The following is a 23,418-nucleotide window of genomic DNA, read 5'->3' as shown; positions in this document are numbered from 1 at the left end:
ATGGACTTTATTTATTTTGCTGATAAGGAACTGAAACATCTCATCTTATTAATAATTTATTTAATGTCCACTTTATATATTTATTTATTTATACTGGGTTTTACAGATGTTTTCACTTACGTGAGAACTATCCAGCTACAAAAACTCATAGTTAATTTACATTGAAAAATCTACAATTGCATAAAAATAACATACCTACAGGTAAAAATGCAATTAAATACAGATTAAGTACAATTAAAAAAACCAAACAAATAATATTTTAATATTTTGCTATAATATTTCCTGTAATATTAAAAAATCTCTTAATGAAAAAATAAGAAAATGCACAGATTTAGGAAATGAGATAAAAAGAATTTGGCATTCTCAGACTATAAAAATATTACCATTTGTTATTTCGGCTACTGGCATTATACCTAGCTCTCTCATTCAAAATTTAGGCGTATTAGATCTATCAAAGAATTTATATATAAAATGCAAAAATCAGTCATTTTAAATACATGTAGGATTACGAAAGATTTTTTAAATATATATTACTATATTACTGTAAATATATGTACTAAATATATTACTGAGGGATCAGTAGGATTTATAGGTCCAATAAGAAGTTCTACCGAGCTGAACCCTCAGATATGAAAATATCTGGAGTCGATGAATTATTTACCCATGTGATCTCTGGTGATTTGACGTGTTGTTTTTGTATTATTTTGTATTTATTTTGCTTATATAATGCACTTGCATAATGTTGATTGACTAGATGATCATTTGTGGAAAAGTGTGTGGAAGGGTTTAGTTTTTCCTATGGGGAAGATTTAACCCGGACATAAAGTCGGAAAAAATAAGCTCTAATAAAATGACAAATAATACTAGGAGAGACAAGAGCCGCGAGAATTACAGTGATACATAATATAATTATCTTAACATATTATTTAGTAGCAGCAGAATTTTTTTTAATCTGTATAGATTATCGACGAAAATATGTACTTCAGCACACTCAATCTTATTATACAGTCGACACATTTGGGTCAGAAAGCTAAAATAGACGATATTATTTTTGAATGTTTTCAGGTGAAAAATGCGATGGTGTCTTAAACAATGGGAATTGGGGACATTTATTTCAATATTGCTAAGACATAATGAGGTATCAAGATGGCCGTAGATAATTTTATGCAAACATATTAGGTCACTCAATTGCCTTCTTATTTTAAGTGTATTAATCTTAAAGTATTCACAACGTGCGTCGTATGATCTAAGATGGTAACTTCAATAATTGTACATAATACAAAAGTAAGTACTTAAGAGGAAGCTACAAGCCAAAAATGTGTATATTCTTGGTATACCTTATATTGTAGGTAAAAGGCATTAAAATCGCTTGACAAACGGAGTCTAGAAACGTTCGATTTCAAGCACTAAACTGGTTTTTATTTATTTTGTAAATAATTTTATAAGAAAGCAAAAAAGTTAATCAAGTGAACTGTCACAGATAATCTTAGCTATAATAGAATATATTTTTTAAATTGTTTCCTTTACGCGTTCATACATTTCTATTGAAAATATATATTTTTAGTAGTTTACATTTTTTTTTTTTATTAAGGAATTTAATTTTTATTTGTATTTTACTCAAGTGAAACGATAAGAAAACCTTCAATTTATCTAAAGCATATTTTTTGGTATTCATAATGTACACCAATTCGTTATAAAGATTAATCAAAATAGTGATTTGGCATTAAACTTCGCCTTATGCTACTACATTATAGAAATGTTGTTTATAAAAATATTCTATAAACAAACATGCTTAATCATGCCAGATAAAGTGTTTAACAAGACAAGACTAAATCAATAAAGCGATAAAAGGAGTAATTAAAGATGTACTAACTATTTAGATATATATTTTTTTTTTTCGTGCTTGATTATTATTTATTTATTTATTTTTATTTAAGTACATAAAACAGGCATGGTGCTCAAGATTGAAAGTTGTACAATGTAGTTTGATAAGTGTATTATATATATTATATATTATTATACCGGTGGTCGAAAAATTTCTCAATGCATGTAACTAATAATTTCATTGAATAAAGAAACTTAAAAAAATAAAAAATAAAATCTTAAAAATTCAGCCTGTACATGTTTATGCTCGCAAAACTCAAAAAGTAGTCAGCCGATATCTCTGAAAATTTCAAAGTTTATTCTTATTAGTGCAATGAGTGTTTAAAAAGTGGTTTTAATGGTATAAAATGTCGGGGACGCTTGAGGAATACTTAACACATTATCTCTGCACCTGAATTAAAGACGATGTAATGTAGTTTTTTAACATAACACTGTGGTAAACAGTAGTGAATTGTGAAAGAAGTCGTAGACGCTCGAAAAAGTCATTAGTTATAATATAATTACATAGTTAAAGTTAATTTGTTGACATAATTATAAAAATAAACACGAACAGTTTGAAAATATCTCCCGAGTAAAAATAAATGCCGCCAACGGGAATTGAACCCGTGCCTTCTGATATCCAGTCAGGTGCTCTGTATCCACTGAGCTATGTCGGCTTATTTCCAACCCGCCAAATGATTCAATATGTACTAGTACCTCAAACAACAATTACTGCTTATTATATTTTTTCCACCTGTAAACAACTAACTTTATTTTTGTAGGAAAGGCTTTGTTAATGCTAAATTTCTCACTAGATGGCGTCGGGACATATTATATCTTCATTTATTGGTGAAATACACGGTGTCCGGAAACTCGTAGTACAAGCGGGAAACTGGAGAATCTACACCACATGGGGAACCCAAAAAAACATAAAGTTTTTTGATTTGAGCATTTTCAAAAAAAAAAAAAAACCAAAAAAAAATATTTTTCGGCTATTTTAGGGTTAAAGTTTTTTCTGGTGTTTAGGGTTGAATAACAGATGTTTTAACCCTGCAGAGCAGAAATATTTTATGATTACACCGGGTTAAATGAAGGGTGATTTCAAAATAATGCTTCAAATCCGAGTTTCTTCATTTGTTTTACTTTCAAATAGTTTTAATTAGGTGGGTACTTTGATCTTCAGTAATAATTTATAAGAATTTGATTAAAAAAAAAAAAAAAAAAAAATCAACTTCAAACTCGATTTACTCGATAACGAAAGCTCAAATAAAAACAAAAAATATACTACAAAATCGACTCCAAATGTGATGTAGATTCACCAGTTTCCCGCTTGTACTACGAGTTTCCGGACACCCTGTATATTTGATTGTCAAATATTATTATTTTTTTAATGATAAACTAATGTTTATAAGACAAGGTTTTATGCATACGACGGGCGACTAATTATTGCTTATAATTATTTGTTATCCTTTATGCTATGCATAAAACCTTGTCTTATAAACATTAGTTTATCATTAAAAAAATAACGAACAGTTTGTTGTAAAGGACGTTATTGTAATCAACAAACCTTTATTACTTCCGTAGAATTTATTGCATTGGTTGCAAAAGGATTTCGAATCCAATCGTATTGTTCCGTATTAATGGAATAAAAATATTGACCAAATTACTGATTTCTGAGGTGCTGATATAGTTTGGGCATATTTTGATTTAGAAGAAACTCAGACTTTAGACGAAGCTCAAACAATCTAGCCAAAACTTTGTCTCGGGATAGCCAACGAATTTCAGTATAAAACAATAAGGATTCATATTCGGCTCCATAGACATATGAATATTAGTAGACCTGCCCTAAGTGATTAAAAGCGTATTATCCCCACTCCCCATACCGGTTCCATTGGAGCCGGCTGTGCTCGCGTACGGCCTCAAGTGAAATTTGAAAACGTGACGTCATCATTCTTGTGCGAACTATGGTCGAGGCATCATCGGTTCATTTTACGAAATAACACGGCAAAATGTTGACTTGTACTATGAAAACTTGTAAAAATAGATGTGAAAAAGAGAATAAACCCAATCGTCGTATTACATTCCATATATAAGCATTATTTTACTTTATTTTAAGCATATTCACATCGTATAATATGAATCAGTTGTTACTATCACATCGAGAAACGTCTGGACGCGAAACACAAAGCTGGTTGGTTGCTGGGAAGTAAATTATGAACATTTATAAAAGTGTCTTAACTAAATACTTAAACGAAATATTCGACTCTGAAAATAGAACCGAATTTTTTTGCCGAATTTGGACTTCGCAAATTAGTTCATAACGTGGCGAGTAATTTGCGCTCCCATGTAAAAATGTCTATTCATTCAAAAGCAGATTTTACTTTTAAGAAGTAAATGGTGATATTATAATGCGAGATGCCTATTTACTGTCAGATTGATTTATTGACGAATCACAGTCAGCTTCACTCCCTTCGTTCTTCAACAGTTAATTTTACCCCTCGCCATTATCTTCTCGTCTATTAATTCCTATGTCTGTGTTCGGCTCCCATTTCTGCGCAGAGAATTCCAAAGATTCGCGAGTTTAGGGTTCTTGATTTAATTATGTTTACGATTTTAATGCATGCATTCATCGTGTTCAAAAGTTCCTTCGGTAAATTTTTGACCATCAATGCTTCTCGATGTATGCAGCAGTGTGTAAATTGTAACGTTGGATATTTTTGTTTTACACAAGAGACAAAACCCTTTTTACTACCCGTCATTGCCGCAGCGCCATCCGTGCAAACAGCAATGCAATTGCTCCATTTAATATTATATATTTTGAAGAAATCATCGGTTACTTGAAAAAAATCTTCACCGGTAGTTCGCTCTGGAACCTCCTTACAAAATAAATAATGTTCTTTAATAAAGTCCTCGTCAACGAAAAGTACAATAGCTATCAACTGCGCTTTATTTTTAATATTGGTTGTTTCGTTGATCTGAAGCGCAAATTTTTCAGTCAATAACAGTTTTCTAATCAGTGTTTCTAATATATTGTGAATACGTCTTTTAACAGTATCTGCAGACAATGAAAAATAGACAATATTATGAAAATATTTTGTCATTGTGTATTAAATACATAATGAAATATTGTAAAATTTCAAATACATTGAATTTGACCGCGGCACACCTGTGTCCGGCTCACGGCACACCGGTTGCGGAGCACTGCTCTAGTATGTATTATTGTGACAATTATACCACAGTCTCAGGATATAACTCAGTTATAAATAGATTGCTCACACTTGGGAACTTTTATGCTAAAATCGCAGATACTTTTAATATTCCCCTTGTAAAGTATAAAGCTGCAATAATAACACATTTTAACGCCACTTATTTTAATGAGGTCACTACATAACAGGCTATTGTCATTGCTTCTTTTTTTGCTGTTATTTTATTTATTTTTATAAGCAATAATTATTAGTCTGAAACACTCATCCACATTGAAAAATCTCCTGATAAAATATACATGACGCCAACGGGACCGTTGCGTTGACCGTATGTGTGTTGCAGTGGAATAGTGTATTTTGTCGTGTTGTTATTGTAAGTATTGGTAAGTTTATGAGTTGCAGAAGTTCGAAACAGTAAAACAATTTACAGTTTAGAATCTTGAATAAAAAAGTTAAGTATAATATAAGGGAATGATGTATTTTAAACTTTTAAAAGTAAACAAAACAAAAGAAAATATAATTTCTAAAGATTCTAAAGTTTTCCAAAGATTTCTAAAGATTCTAGTCTATCAAGTTTATGACCTTGATTACAAGTATGGAGAATTTTAATAATAATAATAATAATTGGATGACTTGTATAGCGCCGTTTTTGTGCAAAATCACCTCAAAGGCGCTGTACAAATTTATAATACATTTCTGTTATTACTAACTATATATGGAGATAATATACAGTACAATACTTACCTGGTAGGTAACTTGAGATTAACACTTAATTAACATTAACTAATTGTTTATTAGCGAAATTTAGATAAAGGATTTAGGACATAATTGGATATAACTGGACTTTCTCTCAGTAACGGTATATTTAATTTAAGGGTATGACAGCTTAAAAAGGTAAGTTTTTAGTTTAGACCTGAATTCTGTTGGATATCGAGCATAGCACAAAGGGTAACAATTATTTTATAAGCAATAATTATTAGCCTGAAACTCTCATCCACATTGAAAAATCTCCTGATAAAAGATACATGACGCCAACACCAACGGGACCGTTGGCGTTGATGATGGATCATTGTAGAAATGTATTATAAATTTGTACAGCGCCCTTGAGGTGATTTTGCACAAAAACGGCGCTATATAAGTCATCCAATTATTATTATTATTTTTATAAAAAATTTCCATACTTCTAATCAAGGTCATAAACTTGATAGACTAGAATCTTTAGAAATCTTTAGAAAACTTTAGAATCTTTAGAAATTATATTTTCTTTTATTTTGTTTACTTTTATAAGTTTAAAATACATCATTCCTTAATATTGTACTATGACTGTAAAAATTGTACTTTCTATATTGTACTATTCCTAAAATTCCATAAATATTTTAAAAACAAAGAGATTTGTCCTACGAACATGATATAATTTCTTCCTTCTTTTATCCACTGTCGACCGATTGAAAATCCTTACTTCAGGCAGTTTCATCAAACAGTTTTTTCCGCCAGCCATTCAAAGTGCACGGTCGATTTATCGTTCCTGTTTTGCCAACACATGGTGTTGCTTTTGATGGTTTTGTTTTCGTAATGTTATGTAGTGGAGTCTCGATGTAGGTACCATAGTATTTTTATGACTACATCCGAAATGTAGAAACTGGCTGGTGAACAAACTGATAATCAAACGATATAATTCCAGATAAGTAAGTAACATTAAAAATTACTCTAGGGTAGAATTAATTTATCGATTCACTCTGGCGAAATCATAAAGATTTCCACGCATACTTATAATCAAACAATATAATTTCAGATGTTTGTAAGTAAAAAATTTAAATTTACGTATTCTTATATTTTCACTACATTATTATAATGTATGTCTTCTACCTTAAAATAGTGATTTTTCACGGGTCTGCGTTAGTAGTATTATGATAAACTGCTAATAGTATTTACAGGTGTTACTATATCAGTATATTTTTGATGATAGTGTTATTTTCCACTTTAATTCCAATAGAGACGAGTCTGAATTATCTATTAAAGTAATTTTTTTGAAATGACTTATTTTTATATTAATTTAAACTATGGAGAGCATCATAAACACCGACATAATATTAAATTGTTAATATTGTATTTGTGAGTTGGTGCCAATATTGTGAAAATGACAGGTAGTCGGGAATACTGCAGGTTGCTGCAAAATGCAGACTGCCACAGATTGTATTTCGAGGGGAATCATTAAAATGCATATATTTTTTATTTGTTAGTGGATATACTTTATATTCCAAATTGATAGTAGAATATAATATATTCAAATCCATATTTAGAGTATGTTTAATTATAAATGCGTTATATTTGGTATTCTGAGTGTCATTAGAAAGCTTCAATAACTACGTGCGAATTATCTTAACTATAAGAGCCCGTTGTTTCACAGATTTTCATTTTTATTAAGTTCCAACTCCAAACTCAAACTCCAAAATAATCTCACTCAGGGTCTATGAATTTGAAAAATTTATCAAATTTTTTATTTTTACTTAAAAGCTATATATATACATTTTTACAAGAATATATGTATTATAGATATTGATTATATTCGTAGTCCCTTCTCACTAGGAGATTCTGTGTTAACGGGGACCAGGTTTTGGAAGTTTTCAGCGACTTCTATGGATCGACTTCATGTTTTGGGTAAGGATTTCCATAAACTTCTACGACGATGTTATAGTATGCTAGTAAGTTCTTTATCCGGTAGTTCCTTAAGCCAAGATTTAATGTCCTTAATGTAGTTATTTTTTGTTTTGAATTGTTTGATACTAAGTGGGAGTTTGTTTTATACCTTTACTGCTAAAAATTCAGAGCTTCTTTGTCCAAAGGTAAAGTTACACTTTGGTATATTTAGTATCTCTGTTTGTTTGACTCTGGTTTTATGAGTATGTAAGGTGTTTGCCTGTAAATCATTTTTGGGGTGATGTACCAGAATGTTTTTGGCATAGATTTTCTGCATACTTGGAACGTTTGACAACTGTTTAAAAATTTGTGTTGTTGACGTCCTTATGGGAACTTTTATAATGGTCTTTATGATGCAGTTCTGAGTTACCTTCAGTTGTTTAACGTGTTTTAATGCTGCTGGGCCCCATCCTATTATTCCATATTCTAATTTAGAGTGGCATAAAGTCAGTGGCGGATTAACCCTAAGGCAAAGTAGGCACGTGCCTAGGGGCGCCAGTTACAAAGGGGCGCCGGCGGGCGCCCCTAGAATTAAAAAAAAATATATAAACTTAATTTTGTAAGTAAGTATGCACCTGCTTACACAATATGAAAGATTATTTACTTCTGTAGAGATGCAGAGCTTCCAAAGCATACTCGCCTTCTTGATAATTCCTCCATGCCTCCATCGCATGATTTTTTAATAGAAGACCGCTCGCTCGTGGATTCGTTCGCGGGCGTTGCTAGATTGCAGGGCAAAGGGCGCAGCGGGGGCAGGGGCTAAGCGGCCGGCACCGGACTTCCGAACGGATGACGGGGTGACAGTCACACTCATCACTTTCAGCTTGGATGTCACCGGTTACGCGCGCTTCTATTGATTACGTACTCGCAGCGGTATTTGTGTGAATGAATTAGTACATTGCGTTTTAGTTCATTACCCAAATAATGAGTGAATTGAAGAAGAAACCTAGTGGTGCAGCTTATAAAAGGAAGGCTAAGGAAAAAGAAGAAAAAAATCAAAATATTATAAAGCATACAAAACATATTGAGACATTTTTTTCTAAATTAAAAAGTGATGATTCAGAATTTTCTAACGCAATTCACAGTGCGTCTTCTACCGAGTCTATTCAATGTGAAATTCCTACTAGTTCTAAACAACACGATTTGTCCATGCTGCCTACTCCGTCAGCCGTAGAAGTTGTGAGGCAGTCGCAAAATAGACTGTTTATCGTGGGATGTGACCCAGTCAAGTGGGATATCAATAACGAAACACAAGAATACATTGCAATTAATGGATTTAATCAAAATCAAAATGCAGATTTTTCATTGAGTAAGAGAATATATGAAGATAAAATCTCACGTTTTTTAACAAAAACAATGTTTGAAAGAAAGTTGTTAAATAGAGAAAAACTTCTAAGGAAATGGCTTATTTACTCTCCAAGCACAGGTAAAGTTTATTGTGGACCTTGTTTATTATTTGGTGGTCCACCACCAAAGTTAGTTTAGTGGTGGACTAGTTTTTTTTCACTAGTTCCAACTAGTTTTGGAAAACAAGATGTTGGTTTCAATGATTGGAAGAACGCATCGAATAGATTAGAAAGCCACGAAAACTCATGTGAACATAAAACATGTATTTTGAGCTTGCAACGTAGATCTAACATTGACGGTCGTGTCGATCATGAGCTCGCCGCTCAATTTCTAGAAGAGATGACTTATTGGCGTGAAGTTTTAAAACGAGTGGTTGCCACTGTAAAATCTTTAGCATCGCGTGGTTTACCTTTTAGAGGACATGACGAAAAACTTGGCTCTCTTCATAACGGAAATTACTTAATGACGCTGGAACTCATAGCGGAGTTTGATCCGTTTTTAAGTAAACATATTGCTCAATATGGCGGCAAGGGAAAGGGATATACCAATTACTTAAGTTCTACAACGTGTGACGAATTTATTGAATTGATGGCAAACAAAATATTAACACAAATAAAACATGAAATCAAGATATCAAAATATTATTCGATAATAGTGGATTCAACACCAGATATTTCCCACATTGACCAATTAACTTTCGTGATCCGATACATTCAAACCGACGGTACGCCCGTTGAACGTTTTCTTAAGTTTATCGCAAATGTCGGTCACAAATCACAAGACATAGCAAATGCTATTATTAAAACATTGGACATGATTGAAATTAATATATTAGACTGTAGAGGCCAGTCGTATGATAATGCCGCAAGTATGTCAGGCATTTACAATGGATTACAGGCCAAAATAAAAGAACTATGTCCCCTAGCAGAATATATACCCTGCTCTGCACATTCGCTTCACCTAGTGGGTGAATGTGCCGCTGAATGCGCTCAAGAAGCTTGTTGGTTCTTTGGTCTCCTTCAAGAAATCTACACATTTTTTACAGCTTCAACTCAAAGATGGCAAACTCTACAAGCACAAATAATCCTAGGTAATGATAAAAAAAATAAAACTACTGTCAAAAATCCATCTGACACACGCTGGTCAGCTCGAGCAGATGCTTGCAAAAGTTTGAAAGAGTCATTTCCAGAAATTTGCAATGCTTTAATTGCTATCGAGAGCAATACAGAGCAAAAACGTTCTGTTGTATGTGAAGCTAAAGGCATAAGATTGAAATTAGAACGACTAGAAACTGCTTTCATGATCGTGTTTTGGGGTTTTATTTTAGTTCACATGAATAAAACCAATAAAAAATTACAGTCCGTTGATATTGATATTTGTACAGTTATTCAAATGTATGACAGTCTGATTCTAATAATTTCTTCAGAAAGGGAAAATTTTAATAAATATGAAGAGCAAGCCTTAGAATTCGCATTAGTCAGAGAATATGAAAAGGACATCAAGAGGATACGGAAGAGAAAACTCACAGCAGATGAATCTGCCGAAGATATTACTTTTTCATTATCTGGTCGGGAAACATTTAGAGTGACAGTATATTTAGTAATTATAGACAGACTTGTCGTTGAACTTCAAAAGAGACGAGAAGCGTACAGCAATTTTTATACCAAATTTTCGTTTTTAAGCAATTTGGTCAATTTGAACACCGAAGAAGTTCAAAAGTGCTAGTATGTTAGTAACAATATATTCTAGTGATTTAGAAAAGTGCTTTGTTGATGAATGTATCCATCTACGTTCTTATTTAAGAACGATAGCTCGAGATGGAGATCTGCCCCGAACAACCAAAGCGATTTTACAGGTTCTAAAAAAAAAAGAACTTGAAACAATTTATCCAAACATTGACATAGCCTTAAGAATGTGCGTATCGACGGCAGTCAGCAATTGCAGTGGCGAGCGGAGTTTTTCCTGTCTAAAGAGAGTGAAAAATTATCTTCGCTCAACCATGACAGACAGGAGATTAAATTCGTTAGCCATACTTAACATTGAATCCAAATTACTGCTCTCTTTAAACTATGACGATGTTATTGACAACTTCGCAAAACAAAAATGTAGACGCAGAGATGTTTAATTTTTTTTGTGATTAGTATATACCAATTTTTAGATTTAATTCCCGTAATTAACCTGCTTGAAATTTAAATGCAAATGCATATTTAACTTGTGACCAACCTTTGTTTCCGTATGTTTCACAAAAAAATGTTTTCCATATTGCTCATCGTGCGTTTAATGTACATTTTATTAACATACGAGTGTACCAATCTAGGCACTGTTATCAAGTAAATACTTTAAAACCTCAATTTTTTCTGTCTCCTTTAATATCTCGAAACGTGTACATTCATTCTCAAAATCATAAATTTGATGTACACATCACTGGTATTATAAGTAAATCATTGAAAATGATTGGATTCATTCATAGAATATCGAAACCATTTAAACACCCCCAATCCATTATAACCTTATACAACTCGTTGGTCAGAAGCAAATTGGAATATGGGAGTGTTATCTGGAACCCACATTATTTGAAATATTCTAAAACTATTGAATCTGTGCAAAAAAAATTCTATCATTTAAACTTGGATTAAATGTCTCACTCAAATCTTATGAGGAACGACTACAACACTTTAATTTTACAACATTGGAAAAAAGAAGACAATTTGCTGACTTAATATGTTTATATAAAATTACTAGCGAGTTCCCGGCATGCGTTGCAATGCCATTAAATAAATACATTGTTTCCAGCGACCCCACCCCCCTCTCACACGGTACCCACTCCCTCCTCCACCCCCCCTCCTTCCCGCGAACCCCCCCCCCCATGATTTTTTTTTTTCGGGACAAATTTTATTATTTTTTTTTCACCCCCCCCCCCCCCCCCTCCCATGAAATTTTTATTTTCACGTAAAACCCACCTAACTACAAATTCGGCTACTTTAGGTACTTGTTAAAATTTATAATATGTGGTCGCTAGAGGGGCGCCGATGAGGTGCTTGCATAGGGCGCTCTCAACAGTTAATCCGCCTCTGCATAAAGTATAGTATACTGTCTTTAAAACCCTCTTGTTAAAATGTTTCGCAATTTTCTGAAGAAGAAGGTGATTTTTGTTAGCTTTTTTGAGGTTCTATCAATGTGTAATAATCAATGTGCCCATTGTAGTTTTTCTTCAATTTTGATCCCAAGATATTTAATGCTTTTGGTTTGTGTTATATGCGAGCAGAAACATTGAGGAAAATTGTTTTGAAATTTGTGTAATTTAAGTGTATGCGCATTCATTGGTTGTCCTTTTTTGTTTTTGGAAAAAGTTAGATATTTGGTTTTATTCACATTTTATGTAAGGTAGTTAGCTTTAAGTCAGTTTTGAAGTTGATATTAAAGTTTAAAAGCTAATGTTAAAGTACTGTGAAACAACTGGCCCATAATAAAATGCTAACAAAACTTGATTATTTACTTTTAAATTTGATGAATCGTTCTTCTGTGAAATTCATAAAATTTCAAAGTTTTGTGGGAACAACTGGCCCTTAGAGGAAATAATTGGCCCGTAGATTATAATTTATTTATTTTATCATAATTTAATAAATAAATTATACGCTAGCTGTACTTTCAGGTACTTTTGACGCCTTTAAAAATATTTTGAATAATATATGAATACACGAAATAAAAATAGGCACCAAATATTAGTGTCCAAAAAATGAGATAAAAAGAATTTGGCATTCTCAGACTATAAAAATATTACCATTCGTTATTTCGGCTACTGGCATTATACCTAGCTCTCTCATTCAAAATTTAGGCGTATTAGATCTATCAAAAAATTTATATATAAAGATGCAAAAGCCAGCCATTTTGAATACATGTAGGATAACGAAAGATGTTTTTAAATATTTATGTTGAGGGATCAGTAGGATTTATAGGCCCTGTTAGGAGTTCTACCGAGCCGAACCCTCTGATATGAAAATATCTGGAGTCGGTGAATTATTTTCCCATTTGATCTCTGGTAAGTTGACGTGTTGTTCTTGCATTGTTTTGTATTTATTTTGCTTATATAATGCACTTGCATAATGTTGATTGACTAGATGATCATTTGTGGAAAAGTGTGTGGAAGAGTTTAGTTTTTCCTATGGGGAAGATTTAACCCGGATATAAAATCGGAAAAAGAAAACTAAATATTCAGAAATGATTTTTGTGCCGTCGCCTATTAAATAAATAAATACCCAAGTGCCGAAAAATGTATTACAACTTCTTTCTATGCACTCCGAGACTCTCCGTGTGCAAGATATAATTTATTACAACTTCTATCCACTCAGATGCACGCTGACACTCTCTATGCGCAAGAGATAGCAAGTTTTCTTTTAAAAAGGCTCCATATATAAGTAAAGTAGTAAAAATTTCTTTGGTGAAAACTAAAGTTTTCGACCTTGTCTCCGGATCTTTGTTAAAATCCAAAAAGCGAGCATTTTTTGACATTGAGGAACCCGTTTGACAAATTAATGATCAGTAGCTTATGGGAAATTAGTGTAATATCGTAATCATGTATGTTTTGAAATATTTTAAACTACAAAAACGTTATGTTAATGTTGTGCCACATTACCAACGCTGGCTGTTGTTGTCCTTGTTGCAGAATCAGTCTCCAGAGTGTCCATCTCATCTGCTCAATATGCAGGTGGACCAACGCTTGAGTTACTGCTCACCCAACTGGCGGGAAACCCTGGCATCGTTTCATCGCGTTAAAGAAAACAAAAGGAAACTGGCGATGGAACCATATCCCGATGTTAAAGTATTGGCGGCCTTTGCCAAGCTGGCGTACTTGGACTGTTCGGGGGTAATGCCTGAAGGGTGGTGCCTGCTCACCACGGCACGAAACAACAATAACGGGTACTTCGGTTGCGCGGTTTGGAACCGTTTGCAGCAGCAGATCGTAGTTGCCCATAGAGGGACAGTCATTACGAATTTGGGAGCAATCTGGATTGATTTTAAAAGTGTTTACCGCAACAAATATACCGGGCACATGAATTCCGCCGTCTCTTTTGCAGACGAGATTAGGAAGGTAATCATTGAAATAAATAAAAAACGTGGAAGTCGCTTCGTTTTGTCCTTGACAGGGCACTCCCTGGGTGCCTGGCTCGCAGGGGTCACCACCTTGACGGTCAAACATCTGAAGAGGGAAGGTGGTGGCTTTTGTGTGATTGCCAGCCCTGACGAAGGCCTTCACGCGCACACTCTTGCTTTGGACAGTCCGGGGTTGAAGATATCTTGATAAAGATATGCAGAAAGTATGGAATGAAATACGACCGATCCATGTGCACGTGGCACTTAGATATCACTAATTTCTTCGCTGCCCCTAATCTTGTAAACTGCACTGGCCATCAGGTGGGAAACTTACTTCAAGTCCATATCGAACGGGTCGCTCTCCCCAGTGATTCGAAGGAACCTAAATTCATGTCCAATATAGACTCTCATGCAGTAGACGTTTTTATCAAAGCTTTTGATGATGGGAAGGATATATATGTGGTACGGAACTGGCCCCATGGATGGAGTGAACGCAAATATTACCACGGGATAGAAATGCTCTGCAATTCCTACGTTTTACATCCAGATGCCGTAGAAGCTCCCACTGACAGTTCTGATGGCAGCCACCGGAATATGCAACCAGTCAAAAGAAACGCTGACTGCAAGCAGTCAGAAGAAACACCAATCTTACCATACGACACTGTTAAATCGATGGGAACAGTATGCCAGCTGGGAGTATTTTCCACAGAAGAGTATAATTTTATACAAAATTGGAGCCTTTTTCAAAGCAATGCGCTAGTGAAACGAACTGAAATTGACCATTTTTTCTTGCGCAAAAATCTTAAAAAAATAGATTTTCCACCATTTAAGATTGATTCAAGAAAAAACACCATTACTTGTGGTTCGAGGAAACATTTGGAACAAGTGATTGGATTAACTAAACAGCTGTTTCGATGGTTTCCTGCAGAGATCATGGAAGCTATGGATTTACAGAATCGGAGTATAAAGTCAGCCCCCTTATATATGGCTGGCAAGGCCTACCTCCACACCTTGCCTAATATCCTGGACTGCGAGGATACCTTGGGATTGAAGTCATTCTTGGAATCTTCTAAAAGTGTTTTACAAATAATTGTGACTAATGATTTTGAATTTCAAGCCGCCAGATTGTACAATATATTGAATCTCATGGAAAACACAACTTTGAATTCAAAATTTTTGGAAGAAAAATATAACACAATATTGAGTTGGAATCATATGAAAACTATAGCTAAGGTTGTAGATTTTAAAAGTTTAAGCGAAATCGATGTTAACAACAGTAACTTGATCATTCTTAATTTTGATAATTCATTAGAAAATTTATCTTCAAGAAGAATCTCTCGCCGGTTGAAACCAATATTACAAATTTTAGTGAAATTCCGCCACAAGAAACTTGTATTTATTCAATCACTACCAATTGATAGAACATTATTCGAGGAATGTAATCTAACCGTTGAAACCAATGCTTTGAAAACATTTGCACTAGAAGACATAACTCCTTCGTCTAGAAAAAAAATATTTTTCAGAGATGCAATTACCATTGGTGCAGAAACCCTTAGCCTCGATATTATACTGGGAAATGACTGTACAACTCCGAATCAGAAAATAAAACAATTGATTTCACCCATTTTGAAACACCTCATGATGGACAACTTGTATACAGGGTGTATCGGCACTAACCCGACAAACTTTAACCAGCTATTCCTTAGCACATTTGGAGTAAAAAATGTTATGTGCACTTTGCTGTCCGGTAACGTTTTTTTTTAATAAAAAATTAATTAAACATATTTTCACCACATGTCACCACTGTTTTATCCTTTGTCAAAATTTGAAAGCAACATCGCAACTCTCGCGTGTTGCTGCGAACGAAGCCCGTATTACATAATCCAGTACCAGAAAAGAAATATTTTATTTAACAATAATGATTATTCACATTTTTCGTATGCGAATCACTGATTGTCTTCTTGTATTGTACACATCAGTTTTATTTTTGTATCTAAATTTTTTCACCTCTGGAATGCTTTGGTTTCACCTCTTACGCGTTTCACGTATTAAATAGTCTAATTTTGAAACTAAGAAACTAATTAGTAGATTTCCTGAATTTATAATCGAAGTCCAATAATTCTGAGCACTTTTAAAAACAATTTTCCTCACTTAGGTACTTATCAATAATAATAATTGGATTATTTGAACAGCGCCGTTGTTTTTTAAATCACCGTAAGTGCTCTGTCAAAATGTTACTTGCTAGGCTATCCTACAACGTATATTTTTTAATAAATTTAGTTATTTACAACTTCGCGGAATGTGATTTATGAATATTATTGCTTATGTTAAAAGCCTTCCAGAATTACCGGAATATAACGAGCAGCTTGACACACTTAAGTTTATTTCCACTAATTTGAAGGTACAAAGAATGTATAGTTTTAAAAACAATCCCGATGAATCAAAAAACGGTTCATATAAAACTGCTGCGCAACACACTGAGACAAAGGAAAGCACTCACACAAACGTCATGACTGCATTGGATTGACCACCTGCAAATGAATGCTGCCAGATTGCTAATTTATTTAAACAATAATTATTAAATTTTATTTAAAATATCGCAATTTTTTTAAAAAATCGACAATAAATTACAACTATAATTTAAAAAAAATATTCTTAACCCCACGCTTTTTCGTAATTGATTAATTAATTCAGAATTTAAACGTTGCTTGAAATGACTAGCCGTATTTGGTGACCAGATCTGAATATCCAGGTTCAGAATTTAAACGTTGCTTGAAATGACTAGCCGTATTTGGTGACCAGATCTGAATATCCAGGTTTAGAATTTAAACGTTGCTTGAAATGACTAGCCGTATTTGGTGACCAGATCTGAATATCCAGGTTCAGAATTTAAACGTTGCTTGAAATGACTAGCCGTATTTGGTGACCAGATCTGAATATCCAGGTTTAGAATTTAAACGTTGCTTGAAATGACTAGCCGTATTTGGTGACCAGATCTGAATATCCAGGTTCAGAATTTAAACGTTGCTTGAAATGACTAGCCGTATTTGGTGACCAGATCTGAATATCCAGGTTTAGAATTTAAACGTTACTTGAAATGACTAGCCGTATTTGGTGACCAGATCTGAATATCCAGGTTCAGAATTTAAACGTTGCTTGAAATGACTAGCCGTATTTGGTGACCAGATCTGAATATCCAGGTTTAGAATTTAAACGTTGCTTGAAATGACTAGCCGTATTTGGTGACCAGATCTGAATATCCAGGTACTTCCTCACCTTCCACTCCTTCCCTTAGCCATAAAACTTACCCCAATTCAACATAAAAATTGTTTAAATTATCGGATGTAATGAAATGCATAATAATTAGACCCCAAAATACTTAATTATTCAGGGAAATAAACCCCTGAGTCATCAGTTGGAAATACCAACGACATTAAGTGAAATTAACAATGCAATAATCCTATTATTGCATTGTTTAAAATTTCACTTAATTATTAGCATTAGCAAATAATATTGGGATTAGCAAATAATAATTTACGACAATTTACTCGGAAATCAATAAAGCCAGAATAATAAAAAAAGAAAGTTATCACTTACGTCGTCTGTAAGTGGCTTTACCAAAGTTTGATAATGCCGTCAGAAGGTGAAACAGCTGTCACGCGTAATAATAATTACAACTAGCAGAACTTGTTTATAAACACACTGTTTTTATAAATTTTTTAATAAGACTGTTAAAATAAAAAAAATCTCTAAATTGAAATGGAGTTCTACAAACTAAACTTAAAATCAAATAAATTTATTGCGAAGGTTCAAAGTACTGTACTGTAATATTATATTAAATAATTTTTACGTGTTTAATTATTGTTTAAAGTCAGATTAAAGCGATTAAAAAACCCACCTGGCAATTCTTATTCGAGTTTCGTTGTTTTTACGTATTGGCGCGCTTACAAGCATCAGTCGTCTCATTTTTAACCATTAATATTTAGTGTGTAGGAAAGAGAGAAGACGCTTTTCGACACACTTGTCGAAAAACTTGTTGAATGCCGACGGGCATACTCTTCTACAGATTTTATTAAATATTGATATGTAGGTAATATTGATGTGTAAATGAATGACATTGTGAGAATTTTACCAATAAATAATAAATGAAAATGCGGACATGTAGTTTATGTTAATTTTTTTATTGGAGCATTTGTTCGAAGTGACTACCATTATTTTCGATGCAAGCGTGTAGTCTTGTTATATTTTGATTATTTAAGTTTGCAGGATTTGCTTTAATTTCTGCAGCGGCTTCCATCACTCGTTCGAGCAGTTGCTCTCTTGAGGCTATTGGCTTAGCATACACTTTTTCCTTGAGAGCCCCCCACAGGTAGTAATCCAGGGGGGTCAGGTCGGGTGATCTTGGTGGCCAAGCAATGGCCGGACTTCCACGGCCTATCCAACGACCAGGAAACTCGACATCCAAGTAGTTCCGCACGGCAATCGAATAGTGTGGTGGGGCTCCATCGTGCTGGAACCACATTCTCCGTAGTAATTCGAGGTTCACATCTTCCAGAATCTCGCCCAGTTGCACTTGTAAGAACTCCAAATACATCGGTCCATTTAGTCTGGGAGGCAACTCGATTGGACCGAGTATTTGATTTCCCAGGATTCCTGCCCACATGTTGATGGAAAATCTGTCCTGGCTCGACGACTCCCGAACAAGCTTGGGGTTTTGTTCAGCCCAATGGTGCAAGTTGTGCACATTTAGCACTCCTGTTTTAGTGAACTGTGCTTCGTCGGTAAACAATATGTTTTTCATGAAGTCTGCATCTCTTATGACATTATGCAGCATTCTTCTGCAGTACACGACTCTGGAAAAGTGGTCATTCTCCATGAGGCCTTGGCAGCGCCTATAGTGAAAAGGTTTGAGCCCGTGCTTCTTCAGAACTCTCCATACCGCCATGTGTTCCCTGTGTCCTATCATCAGAGCGACCCGACGCACGGACAGCGTGGGGTCTTCGGTAATTAAGTTCAGGATTCTCTCCTCAACTGCCACAGGAACGATGTTGTGTCCTCCGCCGGCGCCTTCAATCCGTCCGATGCCACAGTCACGCAATTGTTGATACATCTGAAACAAAACAACAAATAACAACTGCTTTTATTATTCAGCTCAGTAATAATGTCAAATAAACAATCGCGGGCTTTTTCACTCATTTTATTTTTAAAGAACACTTATTTTAGGCACATATCAGAAAACTTACGTTTTCTCTTCATTTATTTCATTTTTTTATAGTAAAATGTATAACAAAGTGTTTTAAATTATAATTTTCTTAACTAGGTACGGTTGATATCTTGGATTCACAGGGGTGAAATTGAATTCAAGTAATTTAAATAATCCCATGGTGAGAAAGGGAGTGAATTCAATTGCAGTGAATGATGCATTTATTAGAGATTAAAATTAATTAACTTTTTAAAACGCCGTTTAGTGACCACTGAACACAAATCACCTAAAGTACAATTTACATTTTTAAAGTTGGTGGCCCCTTGTTATGTTTTTAATGTTCCCAGTTTAAATTTCAAAAGCGCTTTTTGGCATTATCAATGAATGTAAATAGTTTCAATAAACAATTGATAGGGTACAAACCTGGACAAAGGTAGCATGGTGTGGGACGCGTCTTCCAGGAAACCTCATGCGATACTCCCTTACGGCTGCTCGTGAATTTCCATTGCAAAATCCATAAACAAAAACAATATCTGCTTGCTCGGCAGGTGGATAATTGAGGGGCATATTTCAACAGTAAAAACTTAGATAACAAAACAAAAACGAAACTAGAAACTTGATGACATGCGAACTCCCAAAACAGCACTGACCACTGATACGAGACGGGGTGGCGGGAACCACACGGGACTTGAGACAGAATATGTGTGAAAGAGATGACAGTAGCGCGGCGTTGCCAATTATTTTACCCCTATACTGTGGGCAGTAGCGGAGTGTGGAAATTTTATTTATTTTTTATTTTTAAAAGAAAAAAAATGTTACCGGACAGCAAAGTGTACATAACATTTTTTACTCCAAATGTGCTAAGGAATAGCTGGTTAAAGTTTGTCGGGTTAGTGCCGATACACCCTGTATAGAAACAATCCCAAACAACCTTCCTAGGCTTTGTGAATTAAATGTTCTCTATTCCAAGGGGAACAAGCGAGTGAACAAAGAGCGGCTTACCGCACTTATGGAGAGGAGTGGGGCTGGTGGAACGCTGCTGGTAATCAGCGATCCAGGACAGCTCTGCCATGGCTACTGGGAGGGGGTGGAGGCTGCGCGAGGGAGGACTTTCACCACTGAAAAAGATGGACAGGACCTGTTTCTGGAAAAGTGTCGGGAGGAATCAGCTACACTAATCTATTGGTTCCATTTATCCGAAGAAGGCTACACGCTGAAAGAAGTTTACAATAGAAGCGTATACCTGCCAAGGAAGTTCCGCAGTCGACATATCATTAAATCCATCAATGAATTCGTTCGGTACAGGGGAGATAAGGATTTATTTATATTCCACGACGTGGAAGATAAATTATCTCTTATTGGCTCCTTCAAATTACCCAAGGAAGCTGAGGATCTATTTGTCTCAAAAAATCACTTTAAAATTGAAATTCGTTCTCGAGAATTGAATATTGGTAATAAAAATACGGATGCATTGTTCAACAAACATTATTTTAAATTGCTGGAGGTTGGAGGTAGCCCGTGTTTGGTCTGGCAATACTCCCACGGCTCACTGGATGGCCTCCGCCCCTTCATCACCAGGGACTACAGGGACCCCATCAAGGAAACAGACTTCAGCATCATGAAGAAGAAGCTGACCATCATCGCGGATGATCCTGGTAAGGGAAAGACCACCAGCCTGACGCGCATGTCGGAGCTTATCCGAGACTCCTGGGTATTAAGAATTGACCACAAGCTTTTGACTGACAGTTCCAAATTACCCCCAAAACTTGACATAAAATCCGTTACAAAATTTTTGCTACAAGCATCTAGTTTACCTACCGATAAAAAAATGGTGAGCAGTCTATTGCAGCATTGCCTCGAATCAGATAATTCGAGGCAGGTTTGTGTTTTGATCGATGCATTTGACGAGATTTCTGAGGAATACCAAGGTAAAATAGTAGAACTCATGAAATATTTAAAAACAGCTACAACGTGTCAAACAGTAGTCACCACACGTGTACACGAACGAAAAAGGCTTGAAAAAGATTTGGAAGAATTTGCAGTAGATCTGGAAAAAATTACAGAAGGAGAGCAGGAGGATTACTTGGTGAATTCCTGGCTTCCACACCTAGCCTTGGAAATTCCAGAACACGGAGAGCTGCAGAGGGGGAGGCTGCGCCAGTTTGCCAGAGAGCTGCGTGAGGAAGTGGCAGGCGTGCTGGGAGAAGACGTGACGGGTTTCATGGGCATCCCGCTTCAAATTCGTATGCTGGCCGAAGTGTTCCTTAAGCAGGCCATACTATTTGTGATATCTTCTGGACAAGTTAATAACTTACGTAAAATCACCAATCTGTTTGACTTGTACAAACAGTTCATTAAAGTCAAGAAAAATATATATTTTGAACAGAAGACAAGCATCAACAGGCTGCTACCTACCCTCAGAAAAGCTATGTTTAAAGATATGATGGAAAAGCATTGCGTCTTGGCTTTTCAGACCATCGACCCAACATTCACCAAGGAATATTTCACAAACATAAAACTATCCGCCCTGAAGACCGAGGAAGTGAAAGACATAAGTAGTCTAGGGCTGATAAAATATACAACTGATGGAACTTTTCATTTTATTCACCGCACGTTCCAAGAATATTTTTGTGCTGATTTCTTCGTCCGATGGCTCAGACAGGGAAGAAACAGCAAGAAAGAAAACATACTGATTAAAAATGAATTTTGTAAATTTTTGCTCAATCCAAACTATAAAATAATAAGAATGTTCATCGAGAGCCAGCTTGAAACAAAGCAAATACCTCGCGAAAAAATGGAAAATCATCCGAAGATGTACCAACATTGGTCTGAACATCGTCAGCTATTCCACCATACCAATAACAAAACTCCATTGCATATAGCAGCTAAAGAACAGAATACACGCATTGTTGAAGTCCTTCTCAGTGGCCCGAGCAGCAGGATATACGAGGAAGACTATATCTCCATCATAACAGCCAGAGACAAGACCGGAAGGACCGTGCTGAACATAGCATTGGAGAATGAAAACACCAGTATTGTAAACCTAATAACTGAAAATGTGAGGTGTTGCTTGTATGAATCAATAATAGGACTAATGCTGGCTACTTTCTTATACACGAAAAAGGATAGAAACGATAGCGTCAGCAACAATGAAATATTTTATTTTAAAGAATATTTTTCAAATACACAGAATTTAACCAGCATCAACCAAGCCTTGAGAAGAACACGTCAGATAAGAGAAACAATATTTAAGTCATTTATTGTGGGGCTCAAAGTTTGGTAGGGTCACGGAGACGCATTTTTTGCTGGGAAAAATGTGTCACTCATCAAATACCGTGTAATGCCACTGTTGCATTCCATCAGCAACACTACCAATAGTCCTACTCCTAGCGTCCACGAGTGGTCTCTTAAGCCCCGCGAGCCCTGGGCAATGTGGCCAATGGCAATACCATCAGCCATAGCAGATAGGAGAGGATGAATGGCGAATCTCCGGCGCCATAAAACCGGAACCCCCCAGCTAAGGGATGGAAACCCCTACAGAAAAACCCTGGCCCTCCTGGTAGGGGGTTGGGCGAGAGGCTAATAACCTCTCCCTGTAAAAGCAACGCTATTACGAATCCTAACACAGAGCCTCGGACAACAACTGAACTTAGGAAAAGACCCGGCAAACGAAATAAGGACTTGAAAATAGCTACCTGGAACGCAAGGACGCTGTATAGAAGTGGAGCCCTAGGAGAGATCACTAGGGAGATGACGAAATATAAAATTGACATAATGGCGGTGCAAGAAACCAGATGGATAGGATCTGAGCCATTTGACACAAGAACGCATACGATACTGCATAGTGGAAATGAAAGACATCATAAATTTGGAGTGGCCTTCATTGTGGACCGGAAAATGGGAAAATGCATATTAGACTTTAAACCCATCAATGAAAGAATGTGCAGCTTACGCATAAAAACGAAATTTTTCAATGTAACATTGATCAACGTACATGCTGAAACGGAAGATAAA

At 35.3% G+C, this 23,418-nt stretch overlaps 1 protein-coding gene across 1 annotated transcript in view; it reads right to left on the bottom strand.

Annotated features, from left to right (window-relative positions):
- Positions 1–22,863, bottom strand: part of LOC149414221 (uncharacterized) — a 44,864-nt gene extending 22,001 nt beyond the window's left edge. The window contains exons 1-2 of the mRNA XM_089644121.1: positions 22,728–22,863; positions 21,488–21,601 (exon numbers count right to left, since the gene is read on the bottom strand). Of these exons, the coding sequence (XP_089500247.1) occupies positions 21,488–21,601; positions 22,728–22,863 (250 nt within the window). The remainder of the gene's footprint in view (positions 1–21,487; positions 21,602–22,727) is intronic.
- Between the last annotated feature and the right edge of the window lie 555 nt (positions 22,864–23,418).

The sequence above is a fragment of the Hesperophylax consimilis genome, chromosome 20 (assembly GCF_061612785.1).
Source record: "Hesperophylax consimilis isolate HC1 chromosome 20, BYU_Hcon_1.0, whole genome shotgun sequence".
Lineage (NCBI taxonomy): Eukaryota > Metazoa > Arthropoda > Insecta > Trichoptera > Limnephilidae > Hesperophylax > Hesperophylax consimilis.
Note: the sequence above shows the minus strand (reverse complement) of the source record. Positions and strands in the feature narration are given on the sequence as shown.